At 39.8% G+C, this 15274-nt stretch overlaps 1 protein-coding gene across 1 annotated transcript in view; it reads left to right on the top strand.

Moving 5' to 3' along the window:
- The window catches only part of LOC108708146 (contactin-2), a 352213-nt gene that overhangs the window by 70795 nt on the left and 266144 nt on the right, over positions 1-15274 (top strand). Inside the window, exon 6 of the mRNA XM_018246539.2 lies at positions 8750-8959. Within this exon, the coding sequence (XP_018102028.2) occupies positions 8750-8959 (210 nt within the window). The remainder of the gene's footprint in view (positions 1-8749; positions 8960-15274) is intronic.

Genomic DNA, 15274 nt, shown 5'->3' with positions numbered 1-15274 from the left:
ACTAACTTGACCAAAAAGGGTGCTGACCCTAGTATTTGGCCCCCAGAAGCAGTTCAAGCTTTCGAACGCCTCAAAAAGGAGTTCAGTGCTGCCCCTATTCTGCAGCATCCAGATACTGCCTTACCATTTGTTGTGGAGGTAGAAGCTTCTGAAGTGGGTGCTGGGGCAGTCCTTTCCCAAAGGCACCCGATAACCAACAAATTACATCCCTGCGCCTTTTTCTCTAGGAAGTTTTCTCCTGCCGAGTCAAACTATGATATTGGGAACAGGGAATTGTTGGCTATCAAGTGGGCCTTTGAGGAGTGGCGGCATCTACTTGAAGGTGCTAAACATATGGTAACAGTGTATACAGACCATAAAAACCTGCTTTATATAGAATCGGCCACACGGCTAAACCCTCGGCAAGCTAGATGGGCGTTGTTCTTCACCAGGTTTAACTTTTCCTTAACCTACAGGCCTGGATCTAAAAACACCAAAGCTGATGCACTGAGCTGAGTTTTGAATCTACCTCCTCTGACTCTAGTGAGTGCATCCCCATCATTCCTAGGGAGTTGATTGTAGCTGCATTGGATTCTGACCTCTCCACCTTGTTATCCCCTGTCCAATCTTCTGCTCCTGCAGACACTCCTTCTGGGAGAATGTTTGTGCCTGAGGAGCTGAGGGAACAAGTTCTGGAAGAGGCTCATAACTCCAAGATGGCTGGGCATCCTGGCATTGCCAAAACTATATCCTTGTTATCCCGCCATGTGTGGTGGCCTTCTTTTAAACAGGATGCTAAGGCTTTTGTAAATTCCTGTCCAATTTGTCAAAGGTCTAAATCCTCTCGTCAATTGTCACAGGGTCTGTTGAATCCGTTTACCAATCACTGAGAAGCCATGGTCCCATCTTTCGATGGATTTCATTGTAGATCTGCCTTCTTCCCAGGGTAAAACTGTAATTTGGGTGGTGGTGGATAGATTTAGTAAAATGTGCCATTTTGTTCCTCTTCCACACCTCCCTTCTGCCAAAACCTTAGCCGTTCTGTTTATCTCTCATATTTTCAGGTTACATGGGTTTCCTGTTAACATTGTATCTGACAGAGGAGTTCAGTATGTCTCGAAGTTTTGGAGAGCTTTCTGCTCGTTAGTTGGGATTGATTTATCCTTCTCAACTGCTTACCATCCCCAAACCAACGGACAAACTGAAAGAGTGAATCAATCCCTTGAGCAATATCTCAGGTGTTATGTTTCTGATAACCAGTCCTCTTGGGCTGAATTGTTGCCCTGGGCAGAGTTTGCTTACAATAATGCCACTCACTCCTCCTCTGGGGAGTCTCCTTTCTTTATTGTAAATGGGCTACATCCAAAAGCATTTTCTTTTTCTGGTTTAGATTCCTCTGTACCCTCTGCTAATTCCTCTGTCAATCATTTTTCTAAGGTTTGGTCCCAAGTTCATCATTCTCTTTCTGCAGCTTCCTCTGCTCAAAAGAAAGCTGCAGATAGATCTCGTAGAGTGGCTCCTCAATACAAAGTGGGAGATTCTGTTTGGCTATCTACCAAAAATATTAAGTTGAAGATCCCCTCTCTCAAACTGGGGCCCAGGTTTATTGGTCCATACCCAATAACTGAAATAATCAATTCTTCTTCTGTTCGTCTCCAATTACCTGCAGAGTTTAAAATATCTAATTCTTTTCATGTTTCTCTTCTAAAACCAGCCACTCAAGTTCGTCATATTCCTGTTTCTCCCCCAGTGTTAGTCGAAGGTCAGCCTGAATTTGAGATCCAGGAGTTCCTCGATTCTCGTCTGGTACGGGGTAAGCTCCAGTATCTTATTAAGTGGAAGGGCTATGGCTCTGAGGAGAACTCCTGGGTCTCAGTTGATGACATCAAGGCTGATCAACTCAGAAAGAAATTCCATCAAAAATTTCCTGGGAAGCCTGGGGGTCCAGTGGCCCCCCTAGAGGGGGGTAATGTAATAAAAATACCTGGTGGTCTAGTGGTGCGGCGGCGTGGACGGCCGCCACGCCGCCGCGCTCCTTCTCCTGCCTCCAGCGCCGGGGCCATCTTGGTTTCTTAGGGCGCGTGCGGTGTGCCTGCGCGCCTCTTAAAGGTACAGGTGCACTGGCGTGATTACGCCAGTGCGCATTGGCGCACGTTTTGGCGCGAAATTTGAAAGTATTTAAGGCCCATTCATACTCCCAGCCAGTGCCCGTGATAGAACTTGTTTCTAGTGGTTCCTGAGCCTTGTGCGTCTGATCTGTTCTGAATCTAGTCCGTTTGATTACCCGTGTTTGACCCAGCCTGTTCCTGACTATTCTGCATTCTGTATCCTGACCCTCGCCTGCCTACGACAACTCTTCCTGCTTAACCCCTTGATTGACAACCCGGTTTGACCATTGCCTGCCTGATGATTCTTGATATCTGCCTGCCTCGACCTTGCCTGTCTGATGATTCCCTTGCCTGCTCCATTTGTACCGTGACCTTCGGTCGCTGAGGGCTCCTCCCGAAGCCCAATGGTGTTCACACTACTGGTGAAGCCGAGCCGAGACCAGGGTGCTTGGCATTTGTTCTGGTATCGGGTGCCGGCTATGACACTAGACAGTTGGAGGAGATTTTAAACTAGGCGTGGGGGGGAGGGTTCAGTAAAAGATTCATTGGAGCACAGCTTAGATGAGATAGTGGGCAAAGGAAGGGAAAATGGGGGAGGAAATTTGGTTGGGGGTACTGTTAAGGATAGGGAGGACCACATGTCATTTGTTCAAAATGGTACCAGTATTAATTATATGTTTGCAAATGCAAGGAGTCTGACTGGTAAAATGGGAGAGCTGGTGGTGCTGGAGGGAAATTATGATGTGATTGGTGTGGCCGAAACATAGCTGAATGAGTCGCATGACTGGGCAGTTAATATCATCGGCTATACTTTGTTTCAGAGGGACATAGGCAATATAAAAGGAGGAGGGGTATGTCTGTTAGGTAGGATTTAAAAGCTTATATAATGGAGGAGGTTATGTTAGAAAACGAGGGGGCAAAAGTCTTATGGGTAGAGTTCTTCACCAATTGTAAAGAGTCCAGCAAATTAATTGTAGGCATATGCTATAGACCCCCTAATGTAAGTGAGGAGGAAGAGACAAAGCTCCTAATGCAAATAGAAAAGGCTGCTAGTTTGTGTAAAGTAATGATAATGGGGGATTTTAATTACCCACATATTGACTGGAGCAACAGTACTGCCAAAATCAGTTAATGGGAACAAGTTTATAAACTTGTTGCATGACAATTTTATGGCACAGGTTGTTGAAGAGCCAACCAGAAAAAATGCTATTCTGGATCTAGTGATCTCAAATGACCCAGATCTTATAGCAAATGTGCAAGTCATTGAACCCCTGGGTAATAGTGACCATAATGTTATATCATTAAGGGGCACATTTACTAAGGGTCGATGTGAATTCAAAGTGAATTTTCGAATTCAAAAACTTCGACAATCGAATAGGCCAAATTCGACTTCAACTTCGAATTGAATTGAAAACACTTTGAATATTCGACCATTCAAAAATCTAAGTACTGTCTCTTTAAAAAAGTTTGACTTCAACACTTCACCACCTGCCGAATAGCTATGTTAGCCTATGGGGACCTCCTAGAACCTATAGCCAAAATTTGGCTACGTTTTAAAAAGTCAAAGTATTTTTTTTGAAAATCATTCGATCTTTCAATTAAATCGTTCAAATCAATCGATTTGAACGATTTCTACGATCAATCGAACAATTAAATTCCACCGAAAACGGACAAACAAATTCAAAAAGAAAAGTTCAATTATCGAATTTGGCATATTCGATGGTCAAATTTCGAAGTTTTTTAACTTCGAAATTCGACCCTTGTTAATCTGCCCCTTAATGTCTGATGCAAAATACAAATGTACATTGGGGCAACAAAAAACATGAATTTCAGAAAAGCAAATTTTAGTGCCTGGAGGGCTGTCTTTCAGAGCATTGATTGGGGCATTATGTTTTCAGTGAAAAACACAGAACAGAAATGATTGTCATTTAAAATGATATTAAATCATTACTGTTCTCAATTTAGTCCCTTAACCCTTTCCCTGCCAAGCACATAGATACTACGTTCTGGCAGGAAAATGCTCTGACTGCCAAGCACGTAGTACAGGGCTCCCTCGCTGCACTGGCGGCTTTTGCCGCCATGCAGGCGAGTCTGCTGTGTCCCAACCCCTTAGGCAACTAGCTAAGGGGGCTCCCACCTCGATCCTGCAACGCGATCGTTGCAGGACCAAACTTCTCTACTCACATATCAGAGGCAACGTCGCAGACATCGTGGGACCACTCACTTCCTGTGAGCGATCCTGGGCCCTCCAACGCTGCCAAGGACTCCCCCAGCCACAGAAACGGTAAGTGGTGTTTCTTTACTTGTTTACACACATTTACACACTCACATGTATGTACACGCACACACTACACATGTAACTAAAGGTAGGTGGTTTTTTTTTGCTTTTCTGGAGTTTTTTTGTCTTTTGTACACTTACATACTTTTGCACATATTTACACACTTACATACACATTTTTTTTTTAGTTCTTCATTTTATCAGTTTTCCTCTTGTTATTCCGTTAATAACTGTTGATTTCACAGTGTGACTATTGGATCAGTTATTTTCATTGATTTGCCTAATTGTTTTTGATTTTTTTCTGATTTTATGCTTGCATTGTTATTTCCATTGTTGTTTTTTCTAGCGTCGTTTGCACTTTGATCATTTGGAGTACAAACAAATTTTTAGCAATTTGGATTTGTCAGAATGTGTATGTACTTTACAAAAATATATGGTTTTGGGGGGGTCTTTCTGCTGTTAGAGGGTCTTGGGCACATAATATTCAGTCCAGGGTCTATTTTCACAGAAAGTGAATCGGCAGTAGAGAAAATCCATATGCACTATTTTTATTTTGGGTCCGCACATGCCAGCTGCTTTGGTATATCTATGCATATTGGGCATCAAACTATTCCATAGACCCTTGGCATCAATGTTTACAAATGTTTTACAATTGTATGTAAGAAATTGGGTGAGATAAATGCGACCAAATGCAATATTTTTAGGTGATTTTCAGAAATTTAAAAACCGTTGCTTTTATAGCCAAATTTAGGAAAGGCTTGCAACTTGGTACTTTGGAGTACAAGGATATGCATACCAATTTGGGTTCACGGGAATGTGTACTTTCCGAAATTATATGGTGTGAATGTACTTTTTTCTACCTTTGCCCCCCCCCCCCCAAAAAACAATGTAATTGTGTTGATTTTGCAGTACTTGAAATGACAGACCATATGGGGGGTCTTCTTTTGGGGCCCCTATATGCCATGTGCTTGGGTACACCTATACATATTGTGTATCAAACTGTTCAGAGGATCCTAGGCTTTCATATTTGGGGTGATTTCTCTTGATACCTAAAAGTATGTGGGTAATACAATGCTGCAGGTTAGAAATATTGAGGTGATTTTGGGAAATGTCACCAAAATCATCAAATTTAGGAATGGTTTGCGGCTTGGTACTTTGTAGTACAAAGACATGCATACCCAATTTAGATTTGTGAGAATGTGTACTTTCCGAAAATATATGGTTTTCTGGGGTGAACTTACTTTTTTCTACCTTTGCCCCCCAAAACGATGTAAATGTGTTGATTTTTGCAGTACCTGAAAATATATGGTTTTCTGGGGTGAACTTACTTTTTTCTACCTTTGCCCTACCCCAAAACTATGTAAATGTGTTGATTTTGCAGTACCTGAAATGACAGATCATAAGGGGGTCTTTTTTGGGGCCCCTATATCATACCTCCCAACTGTCCCTTTTTCGGAGGGACAGTCCCTCTTTTTACAGCTCAACCCGCAGTCCCTCATTTGTACTGGAAAGTCCCTCTTTTCTATGCACTGAACAGCCAGAAAAAGAAACAAAGTTCTCACTTAATTGGCTTTTAGCAGAGAGCCCAGAACAGCTAACAGGTGCAAATAAGATACTTTGTAACAATTTTGAGACACAAAAACACAGTTTAGATAAGGAGAAATATTTTTCAAAATGAAATAACTTTCATAACCTGCCAAATTTTGTAAAACAAACATGGTAATTAGGGGGTGTGGCCACAGAAAGGAATGTGTACTTTACCAAAATATATGGTTTTCTGGGTTGAACTTACTTTTTTCTACCTTTGCCCCCCCCCCCCAAAACAATGTAAATGTGTTGATTTTGCAGTACCTGAAATGGCAGACCATATGGGGGTCTTCTTTTTGGGCCCCTATATGCCAAGTGCTTGGGTACACCTATACATATTGGGCATCAAACTGTTTAGAGGACCCTAAGCTTTCATATTTGGGGTGACTTCTCTTGATACCTAAAAGTATGTGGGTAATACGATGCTGCAGGTTAGAAATTTTGAGGTAATTTTTGAAAATGTCGCCAAAATCACCAAATTTAGGAATTGTTTGCAGCTAGGTACTTTGTAGTACAAAGACATGCATACCCAATTTAGATTAGTGGGAATGTGTACTTTCCGAAAATATATGATTTTCTGGGGTGAACTTACATTTTTCTCCTTTTGCCCCCCCCCCCCAAAACTATGTAAATGTGTTGATTTTGCAGTACCTGAAATGACAGACCATATGGGGTGTCTTCATTTTTGGGCCCCTATATGCCACGTGCAGTACACCTATACATATTGGGCATTAAACTGTTCAGGGGACCCCAGGCTTTCATATTTGGGGTGATATATATTGATACATAATAGTATCTTGGAAATACGATGTTGCAGGTTGGAAGTTTTGAAGTGATTTTAGAAAATGGCACCAAAATTGCCAAATTTAGGAAGGGTTTGCGGCTTGGTGCTTTGGAGTAGAAAGACATGCATTACCAATTTGGATTCGGGGGAATGTGTACTTTCTGAAAATATATGGTTTTCTGGGATGAACGTACTTTTTTCTAACTTTGCCCCCCCCCCCCAAACTATGTAAATGTGTTGATTTTGCAGTATCTGGAATTACAGAACTCATAGCTCAAATGAGGTGTCTACATTTTAGGAACCCTATATACTACATGCTTGGGTACACCTATACATATTGATGTGTGGGAGATATGATGCTGTAGAGTGGAAGCTTTGAGGTAATTTTTCAAAAAATTCACCAATTTCTATAAAACATTATAAATTTAGGAAACAATTGCAACTTGGTAGTTTGGAGTACAAAGATATATTTACCCATTTTTGATTCACCAGAATCTGTTCTCTATAATAATGGGTAGTTTTCTAGGGTAAACCTACTGTTAGTGGAATGTTTGGCCTTGAAATCAGAAGTATGCCGTTTGGGGAGCGGTGTTTGGAAATTTGGTAGTGTACTGCTTGTAGATTTTGATCTATACAAGTGAGAAATCTCCATAAAACTATATATATATATATATATATATATATATATAGATAGATAGATAGATAGATAGATATATATATATATATATATATATATATATATATATATATATATATATATTGGTATTGCCGCGTTCAGGAGACATAGACCTTTCCAAAGGCTGTGTTCTCATACATAAAATAAATGATGTTTCTGATATATGTGATTTTTCTTTGTGAAACATGATTTTTTTCATTTTATTAGACACTTAAAAGCCTATCTTTTTTTACAGAAGTAGAATTACACCAAAATTCTTGCATATTTTGAAAGTTCAGGTTGTCCTGAAAAAAACAATATATTGTTTTCTTGGGTAAACTAAAAGACCGCCCCAGGAAAGAGTTCTGAGTTCCCAGGCTCACTTCATAGCTGCACTGATGGCTCAGCTCAATCTAGTCAGTGGCTGACTCAGGATATGATCCATAATCAACACTCCAGGGCCTGATGGCATATACCCTTGGAGAGCTTAGTTCAGTTTTAGACCAGCCCCTATTTCTGATTTTCTCAGATTTGCTTTCATCTGGTATGGTACCTATGGATTGGAGAAAAGCTGATGGCATTCCAATATTTAAAAAGGGATTACGATCTGGTGGTATATTTAGCTACTGAAGCAGTAAAAAGATTTACAATTTGGTTGAAAATATTGATTAACACCACTGTTACATAGAGATGTTATTTTAATGAAATGTTATTTTATGGACTTGGTCCAGCACTACTTATGAGAGCTGTTTGTAGTGAGTTTGTGGTACATGGCAGCGTGTTTTTAGTAATTTCATGTTAAAAGTTATGTTTTAGCATTCTGAGTGTGCTCATCAGCTGAACTGGTTAACTGGAAGTTCATAGAGTTGATGCAGTTGTAATGTTGTATCCAACTCAAAAGTACCTCAATTGTTATTGTTTTCAGGTATATTAAGTACCTTAAATACCTGGACATCTGTATGTCCTTTATCGCATTCTGCAACAAAAGGGTTTATATATAAAGTTGCCCTGTCCTTTGCTTTTATAATAATTTACTGTGCTGGGAAAGTTTGCTACTAGATATGGAACATTGTTGTTGGTATTTTCTTCATTTTAACCCCAAGGACATTAATGCTTTAATGTGTGATGTTGCTTTCGCAGACTGTATATATATATATATATATATATATATATATATATATATATATATATATATATAATTCACTTTATTTGGGTCAAAATATCAGGGCACCTCAAACTGCATATCTCTTTCACCATTGATGCACATCATCCTCTGCTGCCCATTGAATTTTTCACTGCAAAAAATGCAAATGCCAGTTTTCTCCATCATTTGAATTTCTTTCACCATTTTCTTTTAGGTCTGACGTACCACTGGCTAATAAATGAGTTCCCAACATTCCTGAACACAGACAACAGACGTTTTGTTTCTCAAATGACAGGGAATTTGTATGTAGCTTACACAGTAAAGGAGGATGAAGGAGGATATTCCTGCCTGACAACCAGCCATATCTCATTTACAACCAAAAGTGTTTACAGCAGATTCACCCAACTCACTGTTATTTCAGAAGGTTAGTAGCTTATATAATAATACTGGTGGTTGTACTGGGTAAGAGGCATTCGCCCAGAGGTGTAATATTTCATGCTGTTCTAACTATTTTACATGTAAACATGATATTCTATAATGGGAGCATATTCATCAATATATTTTTAAATGTAATGACATAATCACCACACTACAGGGAGTGACATAAATGCATTCATAATTATAGAACTCATATTCTATTATCTTTAAAAAAGTCTTTGGTAAACTAAACAGCAGAAGGTTGCATCCAAATAGGAATCAAATCAAGCCGTTTGTGAGATTTGCTTTATTGCCCTCACTGATAAAACTGGGGGCATGGGGACTTGTAATGAGAGAGGTTTTTTTTATCAGAGGCTCAGAGTACTTTGATAAGGGTTTTTGTACAAAACAGCCTTGTAGGAAAGAACTGTTGATGATAGCTGTGTATAACTCAGCTTTGTAGAGAAGCACGCTAGCCCAATATTGTGTATAATACAGCTTTGTTGGAAAGAAAATATTGAACTCAATTAATGATGACCTATTATGTTTATGAGTCATAAACAAATTAGGTCATCATTAATTGAGTTCCTAATATGTTTATAACTTCTGGAAGTTCTGGAAGTTCTCAACCTTCTTTTATTATAACCAAAGGCAGAATATGTTCTAGCCGATAAGATAAGATCTCTGCTTCAGGTGTTGGCTGAGATCTCTCCTGTGAGCTAAATGCACATACTGCCCAGGTACCTTGTTGCACTCTTGAGTAATTTTTGCTGACTGAGGCTTCTTCACCAACTGAATAAACTTTGTCTGTAATAAAACTTTTCTCATATGCTGAGCATATACATATATATATATATATATATATATATATATATATATATATATATATATATATATATATATATATATATATATATATATATATATATATAAAATATATATATATTCCATAGGGTGGCACACCTTTCTCAAGGCAACCACACCCACGCTTAAAAATTTAAATGATACCAAATCAATTAGGGAAGTGACATCACCTAAATAAAGTGACTAGTGCATTGTGTATATGTGATACAGTGTAATTTTTGTGAAGCATACTTTTATGCAAAGTGCAATGTGCAATAAATATAGTATAAAAAATTTGTTACAACTATATCCTGACTGTGTAGCATACTGCTCAAGGAATACTTCCTGCACTATGCTGATGATAAACGTTTGTTTGCCTACCTTGCTGCATATATAAAGCAGTTTCATGCCTAATACATCTAAAATAACATAAACATCAAAGGCATAATGATCATGTAAGCATAGTTTGTTGAAATATTAGTCATACTACTAAGTTCTAATAATACATCACCTATTCTATAAAAAACAGTTTAATTGCAGTGCCCCATTCAGACCCCTGGGGCCACGCAATCTAATTCAAAAGTCCAGAAAGCTTCCCTCTGGAATAACATACGATCAATGTTCCCCCCTCTTGGGGTGTCCGGGATGCAGTCAATAGGCATGCATTTAAAGGATGAGGCTGGGTGATTGGCCTGCAACCAATGTTGGGCTACTGATTGCTTTGATATGTCTTGTTTGGAGTTCTGCTTTGGTTTTTGATCTAATGTGGCCTGTGTTGGGTTTGGGTTCTTGATAGCCCTTCAGCTGCCACGCCCTTGTAGCTCCTCACTTAGGATCCAGAGATCTCCAGGAGACAAGCAGTGCATCACACAAGAAATGATGCAGAAATTGTCTGATTTATTAGCATGTAAAGCTAGATCTTATACTCTTTGCACGCCCTCCTGTAACCCCCCCCCCCTGGAACAGCGTATAAGGAGAGAGACAAACATACAGCACAGTTTGCAGAATCACAGAAATAGAACATGTGCTACATTTAGGAGAAGCAAACAAGTTACATAGGGTGGGGGAAGCAAGATGTCAAAGTTACAGAAATAACTAAAGTGCAACAGCTGTAGTTACATATATTTCAGTAACGGTATGCAGTTTCTACAAGTTGTACAGATAATATTGAGCAATGGGTGTTGCCCTGCAGCCTGAAGTATCACTGAGCCTTGCAATTGCAGTTACAAGCAATTAACCATGTACTGTAAGGATTTATTAGTGAAAGCACAAGAACCATGATTTTAAGCATATTCCTACAGCTCGGATTGTGGAACAATGCAACTAATTCTTTCCCACAACTGTCTGTTTGTTTTCCCACAGTATAAAAGCCCACATGGGCACTTTATTATGTAGACTATATTTTGAGATGTACATGTTTGCCTGTGTTATGGTTTCCCAGTATGCGGATGGAAAATGTATCTCTCAAAAACGATAAGGACCGCTTCAACTCACCACCACTTAGCTGTTCCTCTGTAGTGCCGGGTGCTCAGTCCGCAGTGTCCCCACTGCCAACAGTAATATACGAACAGGAGGACGGCACTCCGGTAAAAAACAGGTTTTTATTGTAGAGTACTGCAAGGTTACATAGGCCTGTGTACCCTTGCAGTACTCTACAATAAAAACCTGTTTTTTACCGGAGTGCCGTCCTCCTGTTCGTATATTACGGATGGAAAATGTATCTCCAGTGATGAGGGTGTTGCACATTACACAATTCCCACATTTAAATGAGCCAGTTTTTTATATCCCCTGCTGCGTTTTGGTGTATTTGCTTACCGGATCGGCGGATGCTAGCAACTCCTTAAGGTTTTTATTCCTTCTGTGCCCAAAATGAACTCTACTAGTGTTCACTGCAGTTAATTCTCTATCAGTTTTCACGATTGGCCAATGCTGTAAAACAGAATCTTTTATCAACGGGGTACGTGCATCATATGTAGTAGTATAGTATAACACATTCTCATAAACCTTACTCATCCCCATTTGATTCACTTTACCCTTCAAGACCTCATTTCTGTCAAGTGACATAGCCCATTGCCTGGCCTCATTTGTCAAAGTCACAGGGTACTCTCTCTCCAGGAATTGTGTAGCCATTTTGTCCAGTGCCATAAGTTTCTCACGAATCCGACCATCGCTAGTGATTCTTATTACTCGTAACATTTGTAATCTCGGAGTGAATGTAGAAGATGTTTTGGATGACTGCTTTTATAATGGAGTAATGTGTTCCTATCGGTTGGTTTCTGATTTTCACATCAAGGAATTGAATAGATTCCACATCATAATGTAATGTGAACCACATAGTTGTGGGCAATTTATTTAAATATATATATATTAGTGATGGGCGAATTTGCGTGATTCGCCGTTGCGAATAAATTCGTGAAACGGTCGTGAAAATTCATTGGCAAAAATTCACATAATTCACATTAAAAAAAGGACGCCGGCGTCCGTTTTCTGGAGGCCGACGCATTTTTGCCAAAAAAACGAGCCGCTGGCGACGTTTCGCAAATTTTTCGACGAACCGAAACAGCGCGAATTCGCCCATCACTAATATATATATATTTTTTTTATTAATTTAAAAAGAGAAAGAAAAGTAAAACCCCGTATGTCTTTGTATTCTAGAATCACTTAAAAGAGTTTACACTGCTGCCAATAATTAATTAAAAACCTCTAAAGTGCCTGTGCTTATCTATATGAAGATCACCAAAGTGCTATGTGCTAAATTATATTATACGTTCAAATTCTAATTCTAATACATCAATTTTAATTAATACTGATACTTTATAAAAAACTCCAATTTAATTCAATTTATAAGACCAATTTTAAAATTATTACCTATGTGATAAGTTCGGTTCTCCTATGGCCTGTTATAATACAAGGTATTAAAGATAGAGACAAACCTCTAAAGTGCGTTAGTGCTAATTAATTAACCACCATAATATATATATATATATATATGTCATGTGTCAAATATTTCTGAGGGACTTATAGAACCATAAGCAAAACATTTGGTACCAAGAGTGGGGTCTCTGGAAATAATTTAACATATGGCTTTCTTTAGTCACGGATCAATGGTTAAAACGCCAAGTTCAGGCACAAGTGTGTGCATTCCTGGTTGGAAGAAGCCATGGTATATGGTCATTGCTAATGAGTGGGCATGCTGTACGGGGCTATATAAATCATGGGTTATGAAATGGTGGCTCTGAGTTTCTAAAAAAGATATAATCCAAAGAGGTAGGAAGATTAATTATACTAGTCAAGCTTTTAGTGATTTGTTGCTGGATCTTCAGGTAACATGTAAAGCAGTGCTACAAAATTGGGCTACATTTGATTATTATTTATTTTAAAACTGACGGTTTATTCATGTTCTTTACATATAATATGTGGTGTCTGCTTGTTGTGGTGCCTCTCATCAATAATAACATAGTAATATGAGAATAAAGAAAAGAAACATTTAAAATTAAAGAAAAAAAAAGAAATATATAAGGAAATATAAGGCAAACATATATTTAAAAATACAGTAACTGTATGGCAGCAGGGTTATTCTTACTACTACACTACTAAGTGTTGGACTTAAGTTATTCAGGTTGTTGTCTTCCTCATGAATGTGTTGCCTCATCATAAGTGAACGGCCAAATAGAGCTGGGGGTAATTATCGTGGCCCAGAATTTATCATAAGCTGCCATATCATTCTTCAGTTTGTATGTAAGCTTTTCATTGGTGGCTATACTGATTATTTTTGTCTTTATGGAACCCAGTGGTAGTCCTGTTTTTTTCCAGTTGTCAGGCATGATGAGTTTCACTGCCATCAATATGTCCTGACTCAGCCTGTGAACCGAGTTGGTATATTTTTGTTTTTTTCCCCCCAGAAGCATAACAAAGGGGTCCTTAGGGAATTTGGTATAGAGGACTCTGGAGAGAAGGTTTGCAACTGCATCCCAAAATTTATATACATTTTAACAGTTCCACCAAGTGTGGAGTATGGTCCCAGGGTCTGCACTTCCTCTGAAACATTGTGGGTAGCATGCAGGATAGATTATGTTCAGTCTTGTGGGAACTAAGTAGATCCTGTGGAGTAGTTTAAGTTCTCTTATGGTACCACAGGTGCTCCCTTTATGTGCTTTGAGGCTGCATTGGGCCCATTGCTGGGTTGTAATAGTGGTGTTGAGGTCACTCTCCCACTTCAGCATATATCCAAGTTTGTGAGAGTGTTAGGAGGGGGGTTGATTTAGCATTTTGTACAAAGTACTAAGAGTTCCCGGTTGCAGTGTCTGCAGATAGTTTCCAGGACTATTGATTTTAGGGTGTTGTCTTTAGTACGCCTCACCTGTTGCTGTATATAGTGGGTCAGCTGTGTTGCTCAGAATATTTCTTGTGTTGGAAGGTTCTAGAGGTTTAACACCTATAGTTAATTTGTGGAGTTTGGTCATTCCCGTATTGCTCCACCGTGAAAATGCTCATTTTGACTTGCCTGGGGGAAAATCCCAGTTGTTTACCAGTTGGATTAGTGCTGATGGGGTGGAAATAAGATGTAATCTTTTCCATAATGTGCTCCACGTGTGCATCATGTCCATGGTTATTGGAGATGGTTCTGTGTGTTCAATCGTACGGTATTTTTGGTAACCATATAATATGTTGGGATGAGTATGGATATATAAGGTCGTCCTCCATTTGTACCGATAGTGGGGATCAGGGCAGCCATCAGGGGGGGACAGGGGGGAGAGTTGTATGGGGCCCCGAGGGTAAGGGGGGCCCGGCCACGCCACACTTTCTTGATTAGCCGGGCCCCCTGCTTTCTGAGAGCTGCTGACTTCGGGAAGGCAGGGCAGGAGCACAAGGAGAGGTATCTTCTGTCCATTACTTCCCCTTATTGGTAACTGAGTTTAAGTCCCGGTTGAGCTGCTCAGGGATTGGATAGCTGAGGTTTGAACTTCTCCTCCAGCTCATCCAATCACCATGCAGCTTTACCAGGACTTGAAATTCTGTGACCAAAAAGGGAAGAAAGGCTGTCACTGGAAGAAGATACAGTCACCTGTGCTCCCCTCCTCCCTTCTGTAGTTGGCAGCTCACTGACAGCAGGTGGGCCTCACTAATGAAGTAAGTGCAACATGGCAGGGCCTCCCTAAAGGTAACCCTTTGTGGTCCCTGTTGTGCGGTGGGGCCCTGGGCACCAAATTTTTTTTAAACTTCTGGGGGGGCAATTTTTTTTACATGGACATTTAAGGGGGGCCCTGGCCACCAATTTTCTTATAGCGTGGGGGGGCTGCCACCAATTTTCCCCCCATGTGGGGTCCTAGCCACCAATATTTTATAATGGGGTACCCTGACCACAAATGTTTTTTTAATGGGGGGCCACCAATATTTTTTTATTAACATATGGGAACCATAGCCACCAATGTTTTTATATTTTTTTAATTGTGTGGTGGGGGGTGGATCTGTGGGGTGG

Source organism: Xenopus laevis, chromosome 2L (genome assembly GCF_017654675.1).
Source record: "Xenopus laevis strain J_2021 chromosome 2L, Xenopus_laevis_v10.1, whole genome shotgun sequence".
NCBI classification, from domain to species: Eukaryota; Metazoa; Chordata; class Amphibia; order Anura; family Pipidae; genus Xenopus; species Xenopus laevis.
This window is presented reverse-complemented; position numbering and strand designations above follow the sequence as displayed.